Raw genomic sequence first — 22229 nt, forward strand, 5'->3', positions numbered from 1 at the left:
AAACTACAAGGCCACTGTAATAAAAGCAGTCTGATATTGGCATAAGAACAGACACATAGATCAATGGAACATAATAAAGAGACCAGAAATAAGTCCATGTCTCTATGGTCAATTAATATTTGACATAGTTGGAATGAACATAAAATGGAGTAAAAATAGCCTCTTCAACAAATGGTGCTGGCAGATCTGCATGGGCAGATGTGCAAAAATACAACTTGACCACCAACTTATACCATACACCAAGAGGAACTCAAGATGAATAAATGACTTAAATATAATTGTTGACCATAAAAATTCTAGAGGAAAGCATAGACAGTCAAATTTCAGATATCCCATGTAGCAATATTTTTGCCAATACATCTCCTAGGGCAAGGGAAATAAAGGAAAATATAAACAAATGGGATTACATCAAATTAAAAAGCTTTTGCACAGCTAAAGAAACTATTGTCAAAATGAAAAGGGAAGCCATCATATGGGAAAAACATGTATGCCAATGGTACATCAGACAACAGTTCAATCTCCAAAATATCTAAAGAACTCATATGATTCAACACCAGGAAGACAAACGATCTAATTAAATACTGGGCAAAAGACATGAACAGATACTTTTCCAAGGGGGACATATAGAGGGCCCAGAGGCATATGAAAGGATGCTCAACATCACTAGCCATCAGAGAGATGCAAATTAAAACAACAATAAGATACCACCTCACACTGGTCAGAATGGCCATCATTAATAAATCAACAAATAACAAGTGCTGACATGGATGTGGAGAAAAGGGAGCCCTAGTACACTGTTGGTGGAAATGCAGACTGGTGTAGCCACTGTAGAACACATTATGGAATTTCCTCAAAAAACTAAAAACAGAACCACCCTTTGACCCAGCAGTTCCACTGCTGTGATTATACCCTAAGAATCCTAAAATACCAATTCAAAAAAACCTATGCACCCCTATGTTCATAGCAGGACTATTTACAATATCCAAGTGCTGGAAACAATTTAAATGCCCATCAATAAATGAGTGGGTCAAAAATCTATGGTATATTTACACAATGGAATACTACATAGGCAAAAAAGGATCTTCTACCCTTGACAACAGTATGGATGGGACTTGAGAGTATTATGTTAAATACAATAAGCCAGGCAGTGAAAGACAATGATCTCACCTATAAGAGGAACCTGATGAACAAAACAAGCAAACAAATAAACAAACAAGCAAGCAAAATTGAACCAGAGGCATGGAAACAAGAAACAGACTGACAGTGACCACAGGGGAAGAGGGAGGGTTACAAGGGTAGAAAGAAGGGGAAGGTACTAGTCAAGGAATATGCATGAATGACCCATGGACATGGACAAATAGGGTGGGGATTGACTGTGGGAGTGGGGTGCAAGTTTTGGCTGGGTGGAAGAGAGCAAGGGGGGAAAATTGGGACAACTGTAATGGAACAACTATGAACTATTTAATTAAAAAAAGAATACTATGAACAATTATATGCTAACAAAGTGGAAAATAGGAAAAAAATGCTTAAATTCTTGGAAACACAATCTACCAAGACAATCATAAAAAAATAGAAAATTTGAAAATACCAATTACTAATAAAGTGACTAAATCAGTAATCAAAAACCTCCCAACAAACAAAAGTCCAGGACCAGATGGCTTCACTGGTAAATTCTGTCAAACTATAAAAGAAGATTTATTACCAATCCTTTCAAAATCTTCCAATAAATAGAAGATGAACACTTCCCAAATCGTTCTGAGAGCCCAGCATCACCCTGCTACCAAAAGCAGATATGGATACCACAATAAAATAAAAGTACAGACCAATATCCCTGATGAACATGGATTAAAAATCCTCAACAAAATATCAGGAAACCAAACTGAACAATACATTTAAAGAAAGACTTATACACTGTGTCCAAGTAAGATTACGGGGATTCAAGGAAGGTTTAACATTCGCAAATAAATCAGTGTGATATACCACATTTATCAAATTAAGGATAAAATGTTATAATCTTCTCAATAGATGCAGAAAAAGTATTTGACAAAATTCAACATCAATTTATGATTAAAAAAAACTCCTCAGCAAAGTGGATATAGAGGGAACATACCTCAACATAAAAAGGCCATATACGACAAACCCACAGCTAACATCATACACAACAGTGAAAAGCTGAAAGCTTTTCCAGTAAGATCAGAGCAAGACAAAGATGCAAATCATCACCAGTTTTATTCATTATATTATTGAAAGTGTAGGTCAGAGAAATTAGGCAGAAGAAAGAAGTGAAAAGCATCCAGTTTGGAAAGGAAACAATAAAACTGTCACTATTTGCATATGACATTTTTATATACATATAAAACCTTAAAGATTCTACCAATAAATGGTTAGAACTAGTAAACAAATTCATAAGGTTGCAAGGTATAAAAACCTATATGTAAAAATCTACTTCATTTTTATACACTAAGAATGAAGTATTAGAGAGCAATACTAAGAAAACAATCTCATTTACAATTTTACAATGAAGAATATATAACTTGGAATTAATTTAACCAAGGAGGTGAAAGACCTTTACAGTGAAACCTGTACACTGAACACTATAAGACATTGATGAAACAAACTGAAGAAGGCACAAATAAATGGAAAAATACTCCATGCTCAAAGATTGGAAGAATTAATATTGTAATAATGTCAATATTACTCAAAGCAATCTACAGATTCAATACAAGTTCTATCAGAAGTATAATGACATTTTTCATAGAAAGAGAACAAACAATCTCAAAATTTGTATGGAATCACAAAAGATTCCAAATAGCCAAAGCAATTGAGAGAAAAAAGAACAAACTTGGAAGCATCATTGTCCCTGATTTCAAGCTATATTACAAAGCTATAGTAATCAAAAGAGTGGGTATTCGTATAAAAATAGACATACAGATCAATAGAAAACAAAGAGCCCAGAAAGAACCCCACACATATTTTGTGAATTAATTGACAACACAGGAGCCAAGAATATACAATGGGTATAGGACAATCTCTTCAATAAATGGTGCTAGGAAAACTGGACACCTATACGCAAAAAAATAAAACTGGATTGGTATTTTATACTAGACACAAAAATTAACTCAAGATGGATTAATGGATTAAATGTAAGACCTAAAACCATAAACCCCCTAGAAGAAAATATAGGTGGCAAGCTCCTATGACATTGCTCTCAGTAGTATTTTGGGGGGATCTAAATCCAAAGGAAATGACAGCAATAGCAAATACAAACAAATGGGACTACATCAAACTAAAATGATTCTGCACAGCAAAAGAAATTATCAATAAAATGAAAAGGCAATCTACTGAATGGGAGAAAATATTGGCTATTTCTATATCTGTTATGGGGTTAACATCCAAAATATGTAAGGAACTAATGCAGCTCAATAACGAAAACCAAACTATACAATTTAAAAATTGGCAGAGGATCTGAATACACTTTTGTTTTCAGAAAAGACATACAGATGGCCAACAGCCATATGAAAAGATGGTCAACATCACTAATATCAGGGAAATGCAAATCAAAACTGCAATAAGATATTACCTCACCCTATCAGAAGGATATTATCAAAAGGACAAAAAAACCCCAACCCAAACAAGTGTTAGCAAGGATGTGGAGAAAAGGGAACCCTTGCACACTAGTGGATGAAAAGTAATTTTCTGCAGCCACTATTAAGAATACTATGGAGGTTACTCAAAACAAACAACCAAACAAACATATAATTACCATAGAAACCAGCACATCTGAAGAAAAGGAAACCACTAATTTAAAAAGGTATATGTATCCCTATGTTCATTGCATCATTATTTACAATAGCCAAGATACAAAAATGATTGGGAGTAAAAGGGAGAAAACTGTACTTGAACAATGATTAAAATTAAAAAAAAAAAAAGAAAATTACCTAAATGGCCTTGACCATTGTGCCTCAGTAGGTTGGATATCGTCCTGCAAAGTGAAAGGTCACTATAGTTTGATTCCTGAACAGGGCACATACTTGGGTTGTGGGCTTGGTGCCCAGACAAGCACATACAAGAGGCAACTGATCAATATTTCTCTCTCACATTTTTCTCTCCCTGTCTTTTTCCCTCCTTTCCCCTCTCTCTAAAAATAAATAAATAATTTTTAAATGATGTTTTAAAACATAACCTAAATGTCTAAAAAGGTGTGAGATACACACACACACATACACAAATACAATGAAATACTATGCAGCTGTAAAAAGAATGAAATCTTGCCATTTGTGACAACATGGATGGACTTCGAGGGATTATGCTAAATGATATAAATTAGACAAAGACAAATACCATGTTTTTACTTACATGTAGAATCTTTCAAAAACCAAAATAAAAGAACAAAAAACAGCCCTGGTTGTCATGGCTCAGTGGATTGAGTGCTGGCCTGCAAACCAAAGGGTCTCTGGTTTGATTATCAGTCTAGGGCATATGTTTGTGTTGCAGGCCAGGTCCCCAGTAGGGAGCGTGTAAGAGGTAACCACACATTCGATATTTCCCTGTCTTTCTCCCTCCCATCCCCTCTCTTAAAAATAAATAATAAATAAAATATTTTTAAAAAGAACAAAAAACAATAAAGAAAACTCATAGATACAGAGAGCATATTGATGGTAACAAGAGAGGAGGTTGACTGGGGTTGGAAAAATAGGAGAAGGGGATCAGTGGTACAAATTCTTAGGCATAAAAAGTGATGGGGATGTAATGCAAAGCATATTAACTATAGTTAATATTACTATATTGCAAATTTGAAAGTTGCAAAGAAAATGAATCTTAAAATTTCTCATCAGAAGAAAATAAAATTTTGTGACTGTATGATGATGGATGGTGGCTGGACTTAATGTGAATACTTTGCAGTGTATACAAATGTCAAATCATTATGTTGTACACCCAAAAGTAATATATGTTGTATGTAAATTATATTTCCATGAGATAAAGGGAGCAAGAGTGGGCATCCTTTTCTTGTTTCTAATCTAAGAGGAGAAACTAAGCTTTTCACTGTTGAATAAGATGTTAGCCCTGGGTTTGTCATATATGGTCTTTATTATGTTGAAGTATGCTCTCTCTATGTCCATTTTGTTGCGAGTTTTTTTAATCATAAATGGATGTTGAATTTTGTCAAATGCTTTTTCTGCATTGAAATGATCATATGATTTTAATCTTTCATTTTGTTAATGTGGTATAGCACATTGATTTGCAGATGTTGAATCATTCTTGCATCCCTGAAATAAACCTCACTTGAACATGGCATACGATTCTTTTAATGTATTGTTGAATTTGATTTCCTAATATTTTGTTTAGGATTTTTTCATCTATGTTTATCAGGGACATTGTTCTAGAACTTTATTATCTTGTGATGTCCATATCTGTTTTTGGTAGCAGGGTAATGCTGGGCTCTCAGAACGATTTGGGAAGTGTTCGTCTTCTATTTATTGGAAGATTTTGAAAGGATTGGTAATAAATCTTTGACAGTTTGACAGAATTTACCAGTGAAGCCATATGGTCCTGGACTTTCGTTGGGAGGGTTTCTTTTGTATTTTTAAAAAATATTTTATTTATTTATTTTTAGAGAGAGGGGAAGGGAGGGAAAAAAGAGAGGAAGAGAAACATAAATGTGTGGTTGCCTCTCATGTGCTCTCTAGTGGGGACCTGGGCTGCAACCCAGTCATGTGCCCTAACCTGGAATCAAACCAGCAACCCTTTGGTTCATAGGCCGGTGCTCAATTCACTGAGCCACACCAGCCAGGGCCTGTTGGGAGGTTTTTGATTACTGGTATAGTCACTTACTAGTAATTGGTATTTTCAGATTTTCTCTTTTTTAAGATTGTCTTGCTAGTTTGTATGTTTCCAGGAATTTAACCATTTGATGTTTAAGACATCTTTGATGTTTTCTACTTTGTTAGCATATAATTGTTCATAGTAGTCTTTTATGATTCTTTGCATTTCTTAGGTACCAGTTGTAATTTTTCCTCTTTCATTTTTTACCTTTTTATTTAATTTATTAGATTTATATTGGTTAATAAAATTATATAGGTTTCAGGTGTACAATTTTATAACAAGTCATCTGGATATTGTATTGTATGTTCACCACCCAGGGTCAAGTCTCCTTCCATTACCATTCATCCCCTCTTTACCCTCTTCTACCTCCCCGACCCCCTTTCCTTCTGATAATCACCATACTGTTGTCTGTGTCTATGGTTTTATTAATCCCTTCATAAAGGGATAAAATTAATAAAATTTTTATTTATCACTCCCCTCTGACAGCTGTCAGTCTGCTCTCTATTTATGAATCTGTTTCTATTTTGTATGCTAGTTTATTTTGTTCATTAAATTCCACATGAGTGAAATCATATGGTACTTGTCTTTCTCTGACTGGCTTATTTCACTTAGCATAATGTTCTTCAGGTCCATCCACACTGTTGCAAAGCATAACATTCCCTTCTTTTTGCAGCCAAGCAGTATCCAATTGTGTAAATGTACCACAGCTTTTTAATCCATTCATCTACTGATGGACACTTAGGCTGCTTCTAAATCTTGGCTGTTGTAAATAGCACTGCAATGAACATAGGGTATACATATTGTTTTGAATTAGTGTTTCAGGTCATTTTTTATTTTATTAATTTGAGCCCTCTGTTTTTTTCTTCATATAGCTAAAGGTTTGTCAATTCATTTTGTATTTTCAAAAATCTAGCTCTTAGTTTCTTTCATTTTCTTCTATTGTCCTTTTAGTCTGTATTTCATTTATTTCTTCTCTGATCTTTAAGTTTCTTCCCTTTACTAACTTTGGGCTTCATTTTGTTCTAGCTCCCTAAGGTGTAAAGTTAGGTTGTTTTTTGAAATTTTATTATTTCTTGGTGTGGGCAATTCTCACTACAGCATTTCCTTTTAGAACTGCTCTTGCTGTACCCCATGAGTTTTGGTATGCTGTATTTCCATTTTCATTTTTCTAAAAGTACTTTTGGATTTGTTTTTTTTTTTAATTTTTTTGTTGACCCATTGGTCGTTCAATAGAATGTTTTTTTTTATCACCATGTAGTTGTAAATTTTCCACTTTTTTCCTGTTATTAATTTCTAGTTTCATACCATCGTGGTTTGAAAAAAATTCTTGATATGATCTGTCTTTTAAAATATATTAAGACTTGCTTAATTTATGGTCTTTTCTGGAGAATGTTGCTTGAGAAGAACGTATTTTCTGTTGCTTTTGGAAGAAGTATTCTATATATATTTAACTCCAACTGTTTTAATGTGTCATTATGGCTGATATTTTCTTATCGACTCTCTGGCTGATCTATCCATTGATGAAAGTGAGGTGTTAAAGTTCCCTACTAATATTTTAATATTGTAGTGTACTCTTATTATACTTCTCCCTTTGGTTCTATTAATATTTCTTTTATACATTTAGGTGTTCCTATGTTGTATTCATATATTACTAATATATTTTTACAAGTTATATTTAAAAATAATACATCTTTTTGGTTGATTTTTCTTTTATTATTTTGTAATGACCTTCCTTGTCTCTTATTTTATCTTTGTTTTAAAGTCTATTTTGTCTGATGTAAGTATAGCTACTCCAGCTTTCTTTTGGTTTCCATTGCATGAAATATTTTTTCCATCTGTTTACTTTCAGTCTATGAATGTCTTTACATCTGAGATGAGTCTTTTATAGGTAGCATATATATGGGTCTTTTTTCCCACTCAGCCTTTTGATTGGATAATTTAGGCCATTTTGTGAAGTAATTATTAAGTATGTACTTATTTCCATCTTGTTAATTGTTTTCTGGCTGTTTTGTAGTTCCTCTGTTTCTTTCTTCTTCTCTTGCTCTATTCCCTTGTGATTTGATGATTTTCTGCGGTGGCAGCTTAGATTCATTTTTTAAAAGTATTTTGTGTATCTATTATAGGTTTTTGCTTAGTGGTTATTATGAGGTTTACATATAATTTATTTAAAATATGCTATTTTAAGTTGATAACAATTTAAGTTTGAATGCATTCTAAAGCTTTGCATTTTTACTCTATTCCTGCAACTTTTTATGTTTTTGATTCCACAATTTACATCTTTTTATCACATGTATCTCTTGATAAATTATTGTAGTTATAGTTATTTTTATTACTTTTGTCTTTTGACCTTTATGGTAGCTTTATAAGTGATTAATTCATCTTTACAACATTAGATTTTTCTGAATTTTACTCAACATTTACCTTTACCAGTGATATTTATAGTTTTATATGTCTTCCTGTTAGTATTTAGCATCCTTTTGTTTCCGTTTAAAGAAGTCCCTTTGACATTTCTTGTAAGGCTCATCTAGTGGTAATGAATTTCTGTTGCTTGTCTGCAATTCTGAAGGACAGCTTTGCCTGATAGAGTATTCCTGGTTGGAAGAGTTTTTTTTTTCCTTCCAGCACATTGAATATGTTGTGCCACTTCCTTCTGGCTTGCAAAGTTTCTGCCAAAAAATGCAAAATGTGCTGATAATATCATGGGGGTTCCCCTTGTATGTAAGAAATTGTTTCTCTCTTGCCTAAGGGTCTCCTTGTCCTTAATTTTTGACATTTTAATTTAATGTGCCTTTTTTGTGGATCCTTTTGGGTTAATCTTATTTGGGACTCTCTGTGATGTTTTCAGCTGTTCTTTCTTCAAATAAATTTTCTGTTCCTTTTTCTGTTATCTGTCTGAGACTACTATAATGCAAATGTTATTATGATTGATGTTCCATAAGTCTCTTAAGCTATCTTCACTTTAAAACATGTTTTTCTTTTTGTTGCTATGACTCAGTGAGTTTCTTTGCCATGTATTTGAGTTTACTTATCTCTTCTTCTGTTTCATCTGGACCATTGTTAAACCCCTCTAGTATATTTTTCAGTTTGTTTACTGTATTACTCAGGTCTATGACTTCAATTTGGTACTTTATTATATTTTCTATCTCTTTGCTGAAGTTCTTACTGTATTCTTCCATTCTTTTCCTTGATTCAGTAAACATCTTTATGACTGTTATTTAGTACTCTTTATCATGTAAATCACTTACTTATGTTTAATTAAGTACTTTTTCTGAAGTTTTTATCTTGTTCTTTTATTGGGAATATGTTCCTTCTCTTCATTTTCCTGGAAGTTCTGTGTTGGTTTCTTTGCAATAGGTAAAACAGTCACCTCTCCTAGTTTCGAGGGAGTGGCCTGTGTAGGAGATGAAACTTATTGTTCAACCCTACTCTAGCTCTTTGTTGTCTCTCAAATTTTTGTGATAATCCAAGCAGCCTATTTTATTTTTAGTGGTTGCCCATAGTTGAGGGTGTCCCAAGACCTGCCATTGTTTGAAAGGTGAAGATCTCAGTCAGATACAAGCTGATTGGAAGCCAGACCTTCAAGGCAGCAGCTTTAAAGTATGCAAATAGACATTCCTAGGGTACTGAATGTGTGTATCCATTAGTTACTAGACCTGGATGACCTGGAATTTTCTCTTTTATAGCAGTTGCAAAAATTGGGGCACCAGATGGTTGTACAAGCTCCTTTCCAGGACATACTAATGACCTGAAGCAAGCCAGAAGGAGAGTACAAAGATTGCACCCACCAGCTTCTGTCATTGGAGAACACCTTTTTAGACACCTGGATGTGTGCCAAACCAGAAGCCTGTTCTTCATACTGAAGTTGCAGTCCAAGCAAATAGGCCTCTTTCACATAAAAACTGCAGTGTGTTTCAATCTGCTCTGCTTTGTGCCCTTGGGGTGGTCGCTATCCAAGAACTGTCTCTCCATTTGTTACTGTTCCATGGGACCCAGAAACACAAGCCCTGCTGACCAACAGAACCAGGCAATCATGAGTTGTCCCCTGGGAAGCAGCCAAAAAATGTGTACCAGACATAAAACCTGGGTCACCAGATATGTATAAAAGCTCTCCTTCAGGAGATAGTGGTGTTCTGGAGAATGGTAAAAGGAGGGCACAAAGATAGCACCTGCCCTCTGAGGTCTCTGAAAGGAATCACAGTTGGACCTTAGATGTATGTTTAATTAGAAGCCTGCTCCTGAAGCTGCAATTATGAAGATAAGCTAATAGGTCTCTTTCACAGAAATACTAGACTTCTTCAACTATTGTCTTTTGTTGTGCCCTGGGGGGTGGTAGCTGATTAAGAACTGTTTCTCTGTTGGCTACAGTCCTGTGGGACTTACATGTATTAGACCTGGTGGCCACTAGAGACAGGTAATCAAGGAACATCCACTGGGTGGCCACTGCAAAAACTGGGGCACCAGATGTATACAAAAGCTCTCTTCTGGGAGACATTTGTGCTCTGGAGCATGTCAGAGGGAGAGTGGGAAGATGCTTTCCTCCCTCCAAGGTCTCTATTTATGATTACAGCTGATCCTTAGATGTGTGTTTAATTAGAAACCTGGCCCCTAAGGCTGCAGCTAAGATAAGATAATAGGCCTCTTTTTACAGAAAGACTGGACTTCTCAGAGGGTTCCCTATGGCACCCATGAGCACCAGACTCCACTGGCCATTGTACCCAGGTGGTCTACAGATGTCTCTTTTGGGAAGCGACAAAAGTCAAGGCATCCAATGAGGGTAAAATCCCCTTTTTAAAGATACTAATGAGCTGTATCAAAGCAGAGGGAGAATGTAAAGATTGCACCTACCTACTGAAGTGAGGCAGATGAAACTAGAATCTTCTAAGAAAAAGCTTATACTTTAGTTTCTCTTTGTATAGGAACATTGAAAAGACTAGAAAGTCTATCTCTGCTTTGCTTATTAGTTCAGTTTGTTCATTAGCTAGTGAGGGGGAGGTTGGGGTAGAGGGATTGCGGAAAAAGAAAAAAGGACTCATGGACATGGACAACAGTGTGATGATTGCTGGGGGGAGGGGGTATAAGGGGGCTAAATTGTAATGGAAAAAAACACTAAAGATTAAATTAAAAATAAAATACTAGAAAGTCTAGATCAGGTTTTCTCAGTGTCATTACTATTGATACTTTGGGCCACATAGTTCTTTTGTGTTGCCCTGTGTATTAGAGGTTTAGCAGAATCCCAGGCCTCTACTCACTAGAACCCTGTAGTATAGCCTCTTCCCCTGAGTTGTAACAATCAAAAGTGTCTCTAAGGCTGTGTTATATGTCTCTGCAATGGGGAGCAAAATCACCCCTAGTTGAGCATCATTTGTTTACAGACATGGTAATGTTGTAGTTAAGACCACAGTTTTTACAGAATTATGTATGCATCAAGACTCTTTTTGCTTATTAGCTGCACGACCTTGAGCAAATCACTTTACTTTTGTGAACTTCATTTTCCTCATCTGTATGAGGACAATGAGGCCTTGTTTAGGGTTATTGTAAGGATGAAATGAGATCATGTATATAAAACACTCAATAGATAGTGGCAATAATAATGTATGAATATTGTTAACCATTACCAATTAACAAAGATTACAAGTTTCTAAGAAATAGTGGATAGGGAAGGGAGAAGATTTCTTAAAGGTAAACTCAGAACTAATTTTTTTTAAATTGCCTGTACTGTCATAAGATAAATTCAGCTTTTCCCTAGTAGCTTTTTCCTTTTGCTAGTAGGCCTTACTAAGAACCATCAAAGATAAGAGTCTTAAATCTTTCTCTTTGAGATTCCGTAGCCAGATCTGGAAATCCAGGATACTGAGCTCTATACTATGGAATCCACATAATCTATTTGAATGTAACAATCTCTGAGAGTTCTATCTATGTATATTCACAGTCAAGCTTCAATCCATCCCTTCTCTATAAATCAAGTTCTCCAAGAATCAAGATGAGAAGGGTCTTACCATAGAATTACACCAGAGACATCGAAAGTCTTGAAGTCTTTGGTTACTGCCACAGTTCTCATGACATACTGCACACTGAGAATTAACAGATATATTTCCTTCTACCCACTGATGGGGCATAGTTTTCTGAAGAATAAAAAGAGACAAAAAGTACAAGTTAGAGATATAGGGAGAGGAAGCACCAGTGAGAATAAGTATATTACCCCATGAAGGACATGTGATAAGCCCAAGGAAGTTCTTCCTGGTCTGTTCTCCCCACTCCAATTCTAGTGACCAATGACAAGTAGGAATGGGGGTTTTAATTCTTCCAGATTGGTTGGATCATGAGCCCTGGGAAAGAAGCCTAGTTGGGTTGTCTGAAGACGTCTTTCCTCCCCTGTGTGTCCTGACTGAAGGGGAGATATAAAAGGATGACTGAGAGAGCGTAGCTACTACTCACTAGTTCATCTTCAGGTAAGAGGAGGTCATCAGTGATGGACAAGGTATTCCACTTACAGTCTTTGCTTGCTCTCAAAGCACATAATCTGTGAGTCTTCACTTTGCATACTATGAAAAATAGGAAGAAATAGATGGATGTAAATTGGTAATAATGAAGATTCTAATTCCCTTCCCTTAGCTGCTCTGAAAGTTAGAACATAGATGCATCCAAATAGTCTTTCCCTGCCTCCAAAGGCCTAGTTTCTATATGATCCCATTTATTTTTATTCTTACTAAATTTTAATATTCTACTGTCATATTTGAATGGAAATTGATGGTAAGAATGAGGTGATTTGTTTTTCCAACCCTTGTGACCATATTATCTGATCCTCCCAGACCCAACCTTCCATTTCAGTTTGTGAGAATTTCTCCTTATGCCAGCTTCTTCCCATCCCCTTTCCTCAGTCTGTAAAGTGTCAGGGTTAATTTTACACCAGAGTCAGTGACTTAGTGTGAGTCAGTGATACTAAAGTCATATGAGCTCCTTTAGCCCTATCTCTACCTAGCTAGCCATACTTTCTAAAGAACTCAGAAAGGTACCTTCACAGATGATAACATTTCTAGACAAGGCAGGAATGCTCTCCCGGCAAACATTGCAGTGCTGGGTCCTGAGGCTGGGACTGGAATACCAATAGTGCATTCCAACAAGAAAAGGGTTGTTTTCTACCGTAGGTATCTAAAATAAATCAGAGAGAACAGAGAGTTAATCATAAAGACAAATTAGGGAAGGACAGAAAATCTGTTGCTAAGGCTGAAGTGGCCAGCTATATTGGCGTCAAAGTATATGAAGAAGAAGAATGAAAGTTGGAATTGATACCTAACAAATTCCTCACCCCCATTTTTTTCCCTGACTGGTTTTAGAAAGGGAAAAATAAAGGGGTAAATTCTGGTATAGGAGCTAAAAGTAGGAGTAAAGATCTTCATAGTACTTGGCCAAATCACTGCATTGGTTTAGTTTAAGCAAAATTAGTTCTTTAGCCTTGGTCTTGTCTCTCTTTGAGTAGTCAGTAAAAGGAGGTGGTGAGTTGGGAATTCAGTGATATTTAGGTCCTCTGATCAGGCAAGAAAGGGAGGAGGCAAGGTTCTGACTCTGGGTTTGTCAGATTTGAGCCATATCTTGAAGATATGCATTCCCTTTCCTGACCATACTGCTAGGCAAGCAGAGTACTGCATTACCTGGACCATAGTTTCATCTCAGGGGCTTCTTTCCCAAGCATTATTTTCTGACAACCATGCTCTGACTTCCTGTAGTAATTTTCTGGGTAATCAATTTAATGTAGTCAAAATTCATTAAGCAAATATTTACTGAGTAACTACTGTGTGCTTGACACTTTCAAAGCATTGAGGAATATAGTGATAAATAAGATAAAGTCTTTGCTATTATGGAATGACATGTTTGGTGTCTTCTTTGATGGTACTGAATTTGGCATTTACTGTCAACTTGCTTGTATATTCTCTATTTGTTTATCACAGCCTAACTCTCATGACTGTGGGGCAGACACAGGGAATACCAGCAACTAGTTTTGGAATTGAAAAGAGAAGGGGAGAGGTGGGCATCAAAAACTCCTAAGTTTGTTCTGGGTGTGCATTCCACAGGACTATTCTACCTTTTTTCTAATTCCTACAAATACCCGATTTTTTTCCTTCTCCACCTTTCTCTGGAGTACAAACATGGGCATACACATTCAGTATTTCATTCTTGACATTATAGTGGGTTGCATGTATAAAGGCAAGACAAACTTTAAAAAGAACTATATATTCTCCTGATGGCAACTGATAGTGGTTTGTTCATGAGAAAGGGAGAGAGAAAGAGAGGAAGACAGGGAGAGAGAGAGGGCGAGCACTGTTGAGAGCTCTGGCACATTAAGTGTTCAACCTTGATAAATTTGGCCTAAATTAATCTAAAACATAGCCTGTACATGGCTCTTTCTGATCCTGCCTTCTTCCTTCTGGCATGCTAGGTATACATTAAACTGTTGTTGGGTTGACCAGGAAGCTTCTGAAAAGAAGAATTACTTTGATGAGCTAAAGTCTCACTTAGTCTAGGATGACCTTGTGATTGTGATGTTTATTGCATACTGAGAACCTGGCAATGTTTTAAGAAAACATATCAGAGGATAGAGTGCTGAGGAAGTGACAGAGCCTTGGCTTTAGCACACTCTGAGTTCCCAACATCTATTTCCTAAGCTACTAGATTATAACCCTGTAAGTGCTTTCCTTCTTTTCAACCTTCTACCCTCCCCTAATAATTACAAAGAGCCTACTTTGTATTTTCTATAAAGCTAGGTACTAAAGATACAGAGATGAATGAGCCATAGTTCTTGCTCTCAAGGAGCTCATAGTCTACTGGAGGAGACAACTTCCTAAACAGATCATTCCAGTATAGAGTGACAGGTAAGCTCTCTTAGAATATGTGAGATTTTGAGGTTCTACAGGACTAATGGAAGAAATACAGAACACTGCCTGGGTAGAATATTGAATTACATGGTACCATGAGCTACAGAATATAAAAGAATATGTAAAATAGACATTGCTTTACTTTAGCAGTAGAGAAGATCTTACTTGTATTCCTTATGTGCAGTCTATTCTATAAAAAAACTTTGATGCATCCAACTCTGGGTGAACATGTGTTGTATGTAAGGTCTTTACAGATGTAATTAACTTCAAATGAGGTCATAATGGATTTGAGTGGGTCCTAATCCAGTGTCTTTATAAAAAGAGGGGAATTTGGAAACAGACAAAGGGGGAACACTATGTAATGACAGAAGCAGAGATTGGAGTGGTGTGTCTACAAGCCAAGAAATACCAAGGAATGCCTACACTCATCAGAAGCTAAGGAGAGGCAAGGAAGTATCCTCCCCTAGAGCCTTCAAAGAGAGCATGGTCCTGCCAAAACCTTGACTTTGGACTTCCAGACTCTGAAACTGTGAAAGAATAAATTTCTGTTGTTTTAATTCACCCAGGTTGTGGTCATTGTTATGGCAGCCCTAGCAAGCTAATGCAGTATGTCATTACAGGCCTTTCTGGTTGTTCATACATATTAAAAATGCATTTGAACACAGATGAAAAACTCTGTCATGCACACAATGTTTGGCCTTTAGCAGAGTGACCATATTATCTAAATCAGGATATTTGTCCCCCCTGCATCATCAAGATGTTGTAAATCTTTTTTTTATTATTGTTTAGTTATAGTTGTCCCACCACTTTAACAGTGAAACAGAGTGCTAATAGTAATTATGTTGGGACAATAAGTGTGAACTGTATTCATCCTAGGAAACCACTAGCCATAGAGACACTGTGCATGAGCTAGAGGGTAATTTGGCCAACTCGAACCTATTTGTTGATCTATGCAATCAAGTTGTCTGGTTTGTACCACTTAGTTGTCCATCAGACTACCCCATAATCACAAGAGTTGGGGACTAGAGGACAAAAAGAAGATAACTAATTAGACAGAATTTAAGATGTCCTTCCAAGGGCAGGGTGTAAAAGGGGATCTAAGAAACAAATCCTTCCCTGGCTTGTGTGGCTCAGTGGATTGAAAGCAAGCCTGCGAACTGAAAGGTTGTCAGTTCAATTCCTGGTCAAGGCACATGCCTGGGTTTAAGGCCAGGTCCCCTGTTGGGGGTATGTGAGATCTAACTGATTGGTGTTTCTCTCACACAATGGTATTTCTCTCTCTCCCTTCCCTCTCTAAAAATAAATAAATAAAAGCCTTTAAAAAAGGAAAGGAAGAAATTCTGCTACAATAAACTGTAATTTCAGGCAAGGCAACTGAGCTCCCATGAGGTTCACTTTCTCATCTACTTAATGAAATCAGAAAATCATAAACTTTTCAAGTTGAAAGGAATGTTGGAGTTTATCTGGTCTACCCACCAGGAAAATTAACTTTCTTTTTTAGGTGAATTTTAAAAATTGAGATATATTTGACAAATAAAAAGCATATATATTTAATTTAATTTGATGATGTGTTATACATATATATTGTGAAATAATCACCACAATCAACCCAATTAGCATAACCATTACCTCAGATACCACTTTCTTTCCTTCTTTTTTTGTGTTGAAAGTAGTTAAAATTTTTCTTAGCAAACTTTAGTGTACAATAATTTTTGCCTATAGTCACATTACTATACATTTAGATCCCCAGAATTTATTCATCCTGCATAACTGAAACTTTGTACCCATTACCAATGTTTTCCCATTCCTCCTCTCTTCATCACATGGTAACCACCATTCTACTCTTTGCTTCTATGCTAGTACAATACTGCTTTGATTACTATAGATTTGTAATATATTTTAATATCAGAAAGTATGGTGCCTTCAGCTTTGTTGTTCTTGCTTAAGATTGCTTTAGCATTTTAGGGTCTTTTGTGGTTCCATATAAATTTTAGATTTTTTTATTTCTGTAGGAATGCCACTGAGATTTCATTTGGGATTACAATGAATGTGTAGATCACTTTGGGTAGTATGGGCACTTTAACAATATTAATTCTTACAATTCATTAACATGGGATGTCTATTCATTTATATATATCTTCTTTAACTTCCTGCATCAATGTTTTATAATTTTCAGTGTAAAAGTCTTTCATCTCTTTGGTTAAATTTATTTCTAAGTATTTCATACTTTTTGTTGCTATTATGAATGAGCTGTTTCTTTCCCTTTTGAAAAATTTGTTTGTGTATACAAACCCAATTGATTATTTTTATGCTGATTTTTGTATCCTACAACCTTATCAAATTAGTTTGTTGGTTCTAAAAATGATTTTGTTGAGTCTTTAGCTTTTCCTATGTACATGATCATTATTATCTGCAAACAGAGACAATCTTATGTCTTCCTTTCTAATTTGGGTGTCTTTATTTCTTTTTCTTGCCTATTTGCTCTGGCTAGGAATTCTAGTACTTGGGAAGAAGTGGTTAAAGTAGACATCCTTGCCTTGTACCAGTCTTAGAGGGCAAGCTTTCAGGTTTTTCTTCATTGAGCTTGATATTAGCTATGAGCTTTTTATATTAGCCTTTATTGTGTTGAGGTAAGATTCTTTTATTCCTATTTTGTTGGGGTTTAAATGATGAATGGGTGCTGAACTTTGTCAAATACTTTTCTGCATCTATTGAGATGATCGTGTGGGTTTTTTTCATTTTGTTTATGTGTTGTATCACATTGATTTATCTATGTTGAACCACTCTTGCATCCCTGGGATAAATATTTCTTGGTCATGCTACATGCTATTGAATTTAGTTTGATAGAATTTTATTAAGGATTTTTGCATTTATATTCATCAGGGTTACTGTCTTCTAGTTTTCTTTTCTTGTAGTGTCTTTGTCGGGTTTTGGTATCACAGTGGTGCTGGCTTCATAAAATTAATTTGAAACTGTTCTCTCATCATTTTTTATAAGTTTAAGAAAGATTGGTATTAATTCTTTGAATGAACTGGTTCTTTTAACGAATTTGGTAGAATTCACACATGAAGTTCTCAGGTTCTGGGCTTTTCTTTGTTGGGAGGTTCTTCATTACTGATACAATCTTTTTATTTGCTATTGGTCTGTTCAGGCTTTATAATTTGTCCTGATTCAGTTTCAGTAGTTTGTATGTTTCTAAGAACTTATCCATTTCTTCTAGATTATCTAGTTTGTTGATAATAGTCCCTTAAGGTCCTTTTTATTTCTGAGGCATCTGTTGTAATGTTTCCTCTTTCTTTTCTGCTTTTATTTATTTGAATCTTCTCTTTTATTCTTCATTAGTGTATCTAATAGTTTCTCAATTTTGTTTATATTTTCAAAAAATTACCTGTTCATTTTTTTACTTTTTATATATTTTTTCTCTATTCGATTTGGTTCTGCTCTTCTTAAGTATTTTCTTCTTTCTGCTAACTTTGGGCTGAGTTTATTGTTTTTTTCTATATACTTGAGGTGTAAAGTTAGGTTCTTTATTTTAGATCTTTCTATTTTAATGGTATTATTTATTTTTATAAACTTCCCTCTTATAAGTGCTTTTGCTGCATCCTTAGTTTTTGTTATGTCATGTTTCATTTTTGTTTTTCTCATGACAATTTAAAATTGAGTTTGGATTTCTTCTTTGACCCAATGGTTGTTCAAAACTGAATTGTTTAGTTTCTATGTATTTGTGAATTTTTCCATTTTCTTGCTGTTACTGTTTTCTATTGTATCACATTATGGTCAGAAGAGGTACTAAGATGATGTCCACATTTTTAAAATCTGTTAAGGCTTATTTTGTGACCTAACATATTATCTATCCTGGAGCATATTCCATGAGCCCTTGAGAAGAATGTGTCTTTTCTGATCTTGCTGAGTATAATTTCTATATGTGTCAGTTAGCTCTATTTGGTCAATGGTGTTACTCAAATCAGAAGTTTCTTTACTTATTTTTCTGCCTGCAAGTTCTATTCATTATTGTAAGTGGGACAGTAAAGTCCCCTACTATTATTGTATTGCTGTTAATTTCTGTCTTCAGATCTGTCATTATTTTACATATTTAGGTATGTACTCAGATATTGGATTCATATGTATTTATAATTATTATGTTTTCCTCTTGTATTGACTCTTTTTTTTATTATATACTGTCCTCTTTTGTCTCTAGAGACAGTTTTAAAGTCTACTCTGTCTAGTATAAATATAGCTACCTATGCTTTCTTTTGGTTACCATTTGCATGAAATATGTTTTCTATCTCTTCACTTTCAGCCTATGGTATCTTTAATTTTAAAGTGAGTATCTTGTAGACAGCATATTTCTGGATTTTGTTTTTCATCCATTCACCTACTCTAGGGCTGCTGGAATCCTCTTGCTCTCTTTTTGTCTTGTGAGAGGAGATCAGGCCAAGGGGATTCCTCTTGGCCTTAAGTTCTGCTAGACTGGGTGATCAGGCTATTTGAGTAAACTGTTTACTATGGTTTTCTATGTGGCTATTTTGTCTCTGTGATTCATAGAGTTTCTGTAGCTTCTTTCTTGTACTCTGGAAGTATCTCAGAACTATTCTAGTTGGTACATAATTGTTTATTTGTTGTTTTTTTGGACAAGAGGATAAGGATTGAGACCTCCTATTCTGCCATCTTGCTAATGTCACTATGAAAAATTAATTCTCTGTACATTTTCAAAAGTTGTTTAAATAGTTTGCTTTAAATTCTTCCAATGACATGGAGTTTTCTACCTCAAGAGGCAGCTGATGCCATTCTCATGCTGAGGTCATGCTGAATGTTAGAAAGTTATTCTACTAGGACAAAGACTAAGAAAAAACTTTCCAAAAATTAGAGCTTTAGGAACATTGAATGTACACTTTTGCAAGAATCTTAGTTCCCCATCTTTAAAAATATTCAAATAAAGGCTACATGACTTGATCTAAAGATGCTTTAGAGTCTAGAATTTGTAGTCTAGATAACTTTTGAAGTCCATTCTTATTCCCATAGTTAATGTTTCCATGACAATTCATTATTAGAAAGAGCTAACCTTTTAATCTAGTTTTCCATGCAGCTATTCATTTCCATTTTTTCCTTTTTATTCTTTCTTTAAGTCTCCCAGGCTCAAACCTTTCATTTGCCTGTGACTTCTCTCTCTCCTTCACCCTCAACATGGTATCCACTATTTGTCTTTTCTTTCTATTCTCATTCTGGGTCTTAACTTTGTCTTGCCAGCATTAATCTATAGCCTCCTCTATGATCTTTTGGTCTCCAGTTTATCCCTTGTCTAATCCAGCTTGTATTTCTAAAGTATCCCTTTGATAAACTATCTTCCCTTTCTAATCCATCCTTAAACTGAACTTTGATCATGTTGCATTTCTCCCTCACTCTTTATCCTGACATTCATAATCCTTCACAATCAAGCTAAACTTACCTCTTCAGGCACACTTCTTAAACACACTTTCCCAAACTGTTCTGGTCGAATAGAATCCCCCTTTCACTCTATTCCAAAAAGTTTCTGTTTTTCTATTGCTCAGCTTTTGCTTATCCCAATTCCCCTGCTCAGGACTTCCGCCTGTCCCTAATCCCCTGCCACCAATAAAATCCTATTCATCTTTCAACTTAAGTTTCAAATTTTTCCTTTATTAACTCTTCCCAGAGGATTCCAGCCCATATTTATGTCTTCCTCCTTTGAACTCCCATACTGCTTTAATGTCTGTTTTATTCATCTGGCAATCAATCATGCACTGCCTTTTAACATCTCTGAAAATTGTTGTTTATCTTGAGTACTGTCACTTAACTATTTCTTTGTGTATATTTTGTCTCAACTACCTAAAAAAGATCACTGAAGTCAGAAGCAGCTACACCTATTTTTCAACTCTCTACAGAACAGAACTGGGCACCTAGTAAGAACTCAGTCCTCAATGTATTCTGACTAGTTTCCAATAGGTTATCAAATTACTTTGTAGTGACTTTAATAGACCACTAAGTTAGTTATTAATTTTTCTTCATTCCAGTCAAGCGTTGGTGGTGATAGAGGGTAGAATAGACCATTGGAGATGAGGTGTATATGAAAGAAAGCATATTTGACTCTTTAAGCCTCAAACAAGATGAATTGCTAAAGTGCTTATGGTGAGACATTTTACTTACAGCTAAAGGTGTTCCTTAATAGATTTAGGTCCCTAGAGCAGCTCTACAGAAGTTGTGATTACAACCCAAAACTAAACTCTTCCAAGAGAGTAAACAGATTATTATTTGTTTCCTTTTAAGTTTGTTCAGGGTAGTCAACACCAAGGTATTTAAATCAATTGATTCAGAAATTACACATCAGTGGTCTTATGACTTTCTCTAGAAGTTTTTGCATTCCTAGAATAATAATTAAAATTCAAAATATCGTATGTGACCTTTTTTTGCCAAATTGAAAATGTGTGATTTATGAGAAATGCTCCAGTTTGGATGGAGATAAACTGAGAGAAGAAGGAGGATGGGAGAGAGCATGGAAATTACAACTTTTGTGGCTACCTCTAATGCCATGCCATAAGTGGCCTCATTGCAGGTGGGCAAAATGGAAGGGATGTGCTTTTCAATCAGGAAAGTAAGAAAATAAAGGAGTGAAATGTTGAGTGTTAAGTCATACAAAGACCATCATCAGATTGTAAGCAAAGTATCTCTATTAAGCATATACTATGTGGACCTGGAAAAGGCCTTAATGATATGTGGAGAGGTACCTAGGCCCCAGTTCAGTGAACTTGTGATGTACTCATAGCCATAATTAGCAGAATGTATAGTTATGAAATTAAGTGGTCAAAAGCCTAAGAAGTCCTATAAGAGTAAGGACATATGTTTTTTTTCTTCATGGCACTAATTTTACTTCTAAAATCCATTATTACCAAGCCACAGTCTGTACTGCTTTGTCCCAAATGCCTATAACAATCTTCTATCCTTTGCTAGTTATTTGAGATATCACTTTTTAAGGGTGGAATCATTTTCCCCTTTATCTCCAAGATGTTTACAGAAGAACTTTGCTTTAGGATGAACCATGAACCATGTATCACTCGCTTTCTAAACTTTGGCTCCAAGATTGCCCTCAGAGTCATTTATTCATTCAAAAAATATTTATTGAGCATCTGCTGTATGGCAACCACTGCTCTGAGCAAATAAATGACAAAAATCTCTCCTCTCTTAAAAGTTACCTAACTTCTAACTGTGGTAGGTCTACAGAAGTCATATCCCAGACTTTGAATGGTGGCACCACTTGTGGCAGGGAGCAGTGGGCAAGGGCCTGGTATTGCTAGGAGAGAAAAGAACCCCACTAAGCTTAGAGGAGGACTGCTTCCTGCTCTTCTATCTATATTTCTTTTGTGGTATACAATAAACAGAGAGGCAAAATTGCATGGAGGTTAAGGATATAGGCCTTGGAGTCACACAGCCTGGGTCCAAATTTCATTTTGGTCTGGTTCCCTGTCCTTTGTGAGTATCAGTTTTCTTAGCTGTTACTATAGTCATTCAGCAGACCCAAGTAAA

General features: G+C 35.5%; 1 protein-coding gene across 1 annotated transcript in view; it reads right to left on the reverse strand.

The window, feature by feature from the left end:
• Window positions 1-22229, reverse strand: part of DGKK (diacylglycerol kinase kappa) — a 135058-nt gene that overhangs the window by 59688 nt on the left and 53141 nt on the right. The window contains exons 6-8 of the mRNA XM_028523010.2: window positions 12837-12972; window positions 12259-12365; window positions 11820-11945 (exon numbers count right to left, since the gene is read on the reverse strand). Of these exons, the coding sequence (XP_028378811.1) occupies window positions 11820-11945; window positions 12259-12365; window positions 12837-12972 (369 nt within the window). The remainder of the gene's footprint in view (window positions 1-11819; window positions 11946-12258; window positions 12366-12836; window positions 12973-22229) is intronic.

This window comes from Phyllostomus discolor, chromosome X (genome assembly GCF_004126475.2).
Source record: "Phyllostomus discolor isolate MPI-MPIP mPhyDis1 chromosome X, mPhyDis1.pri.v3, whole genome shotgun sequence".
NCBI lineage: Eukaryota > Metazoa > Chordata > Mammalia > Chiroptera > Phyllostomidae > Phyllostomus > Phyllostomus discolor.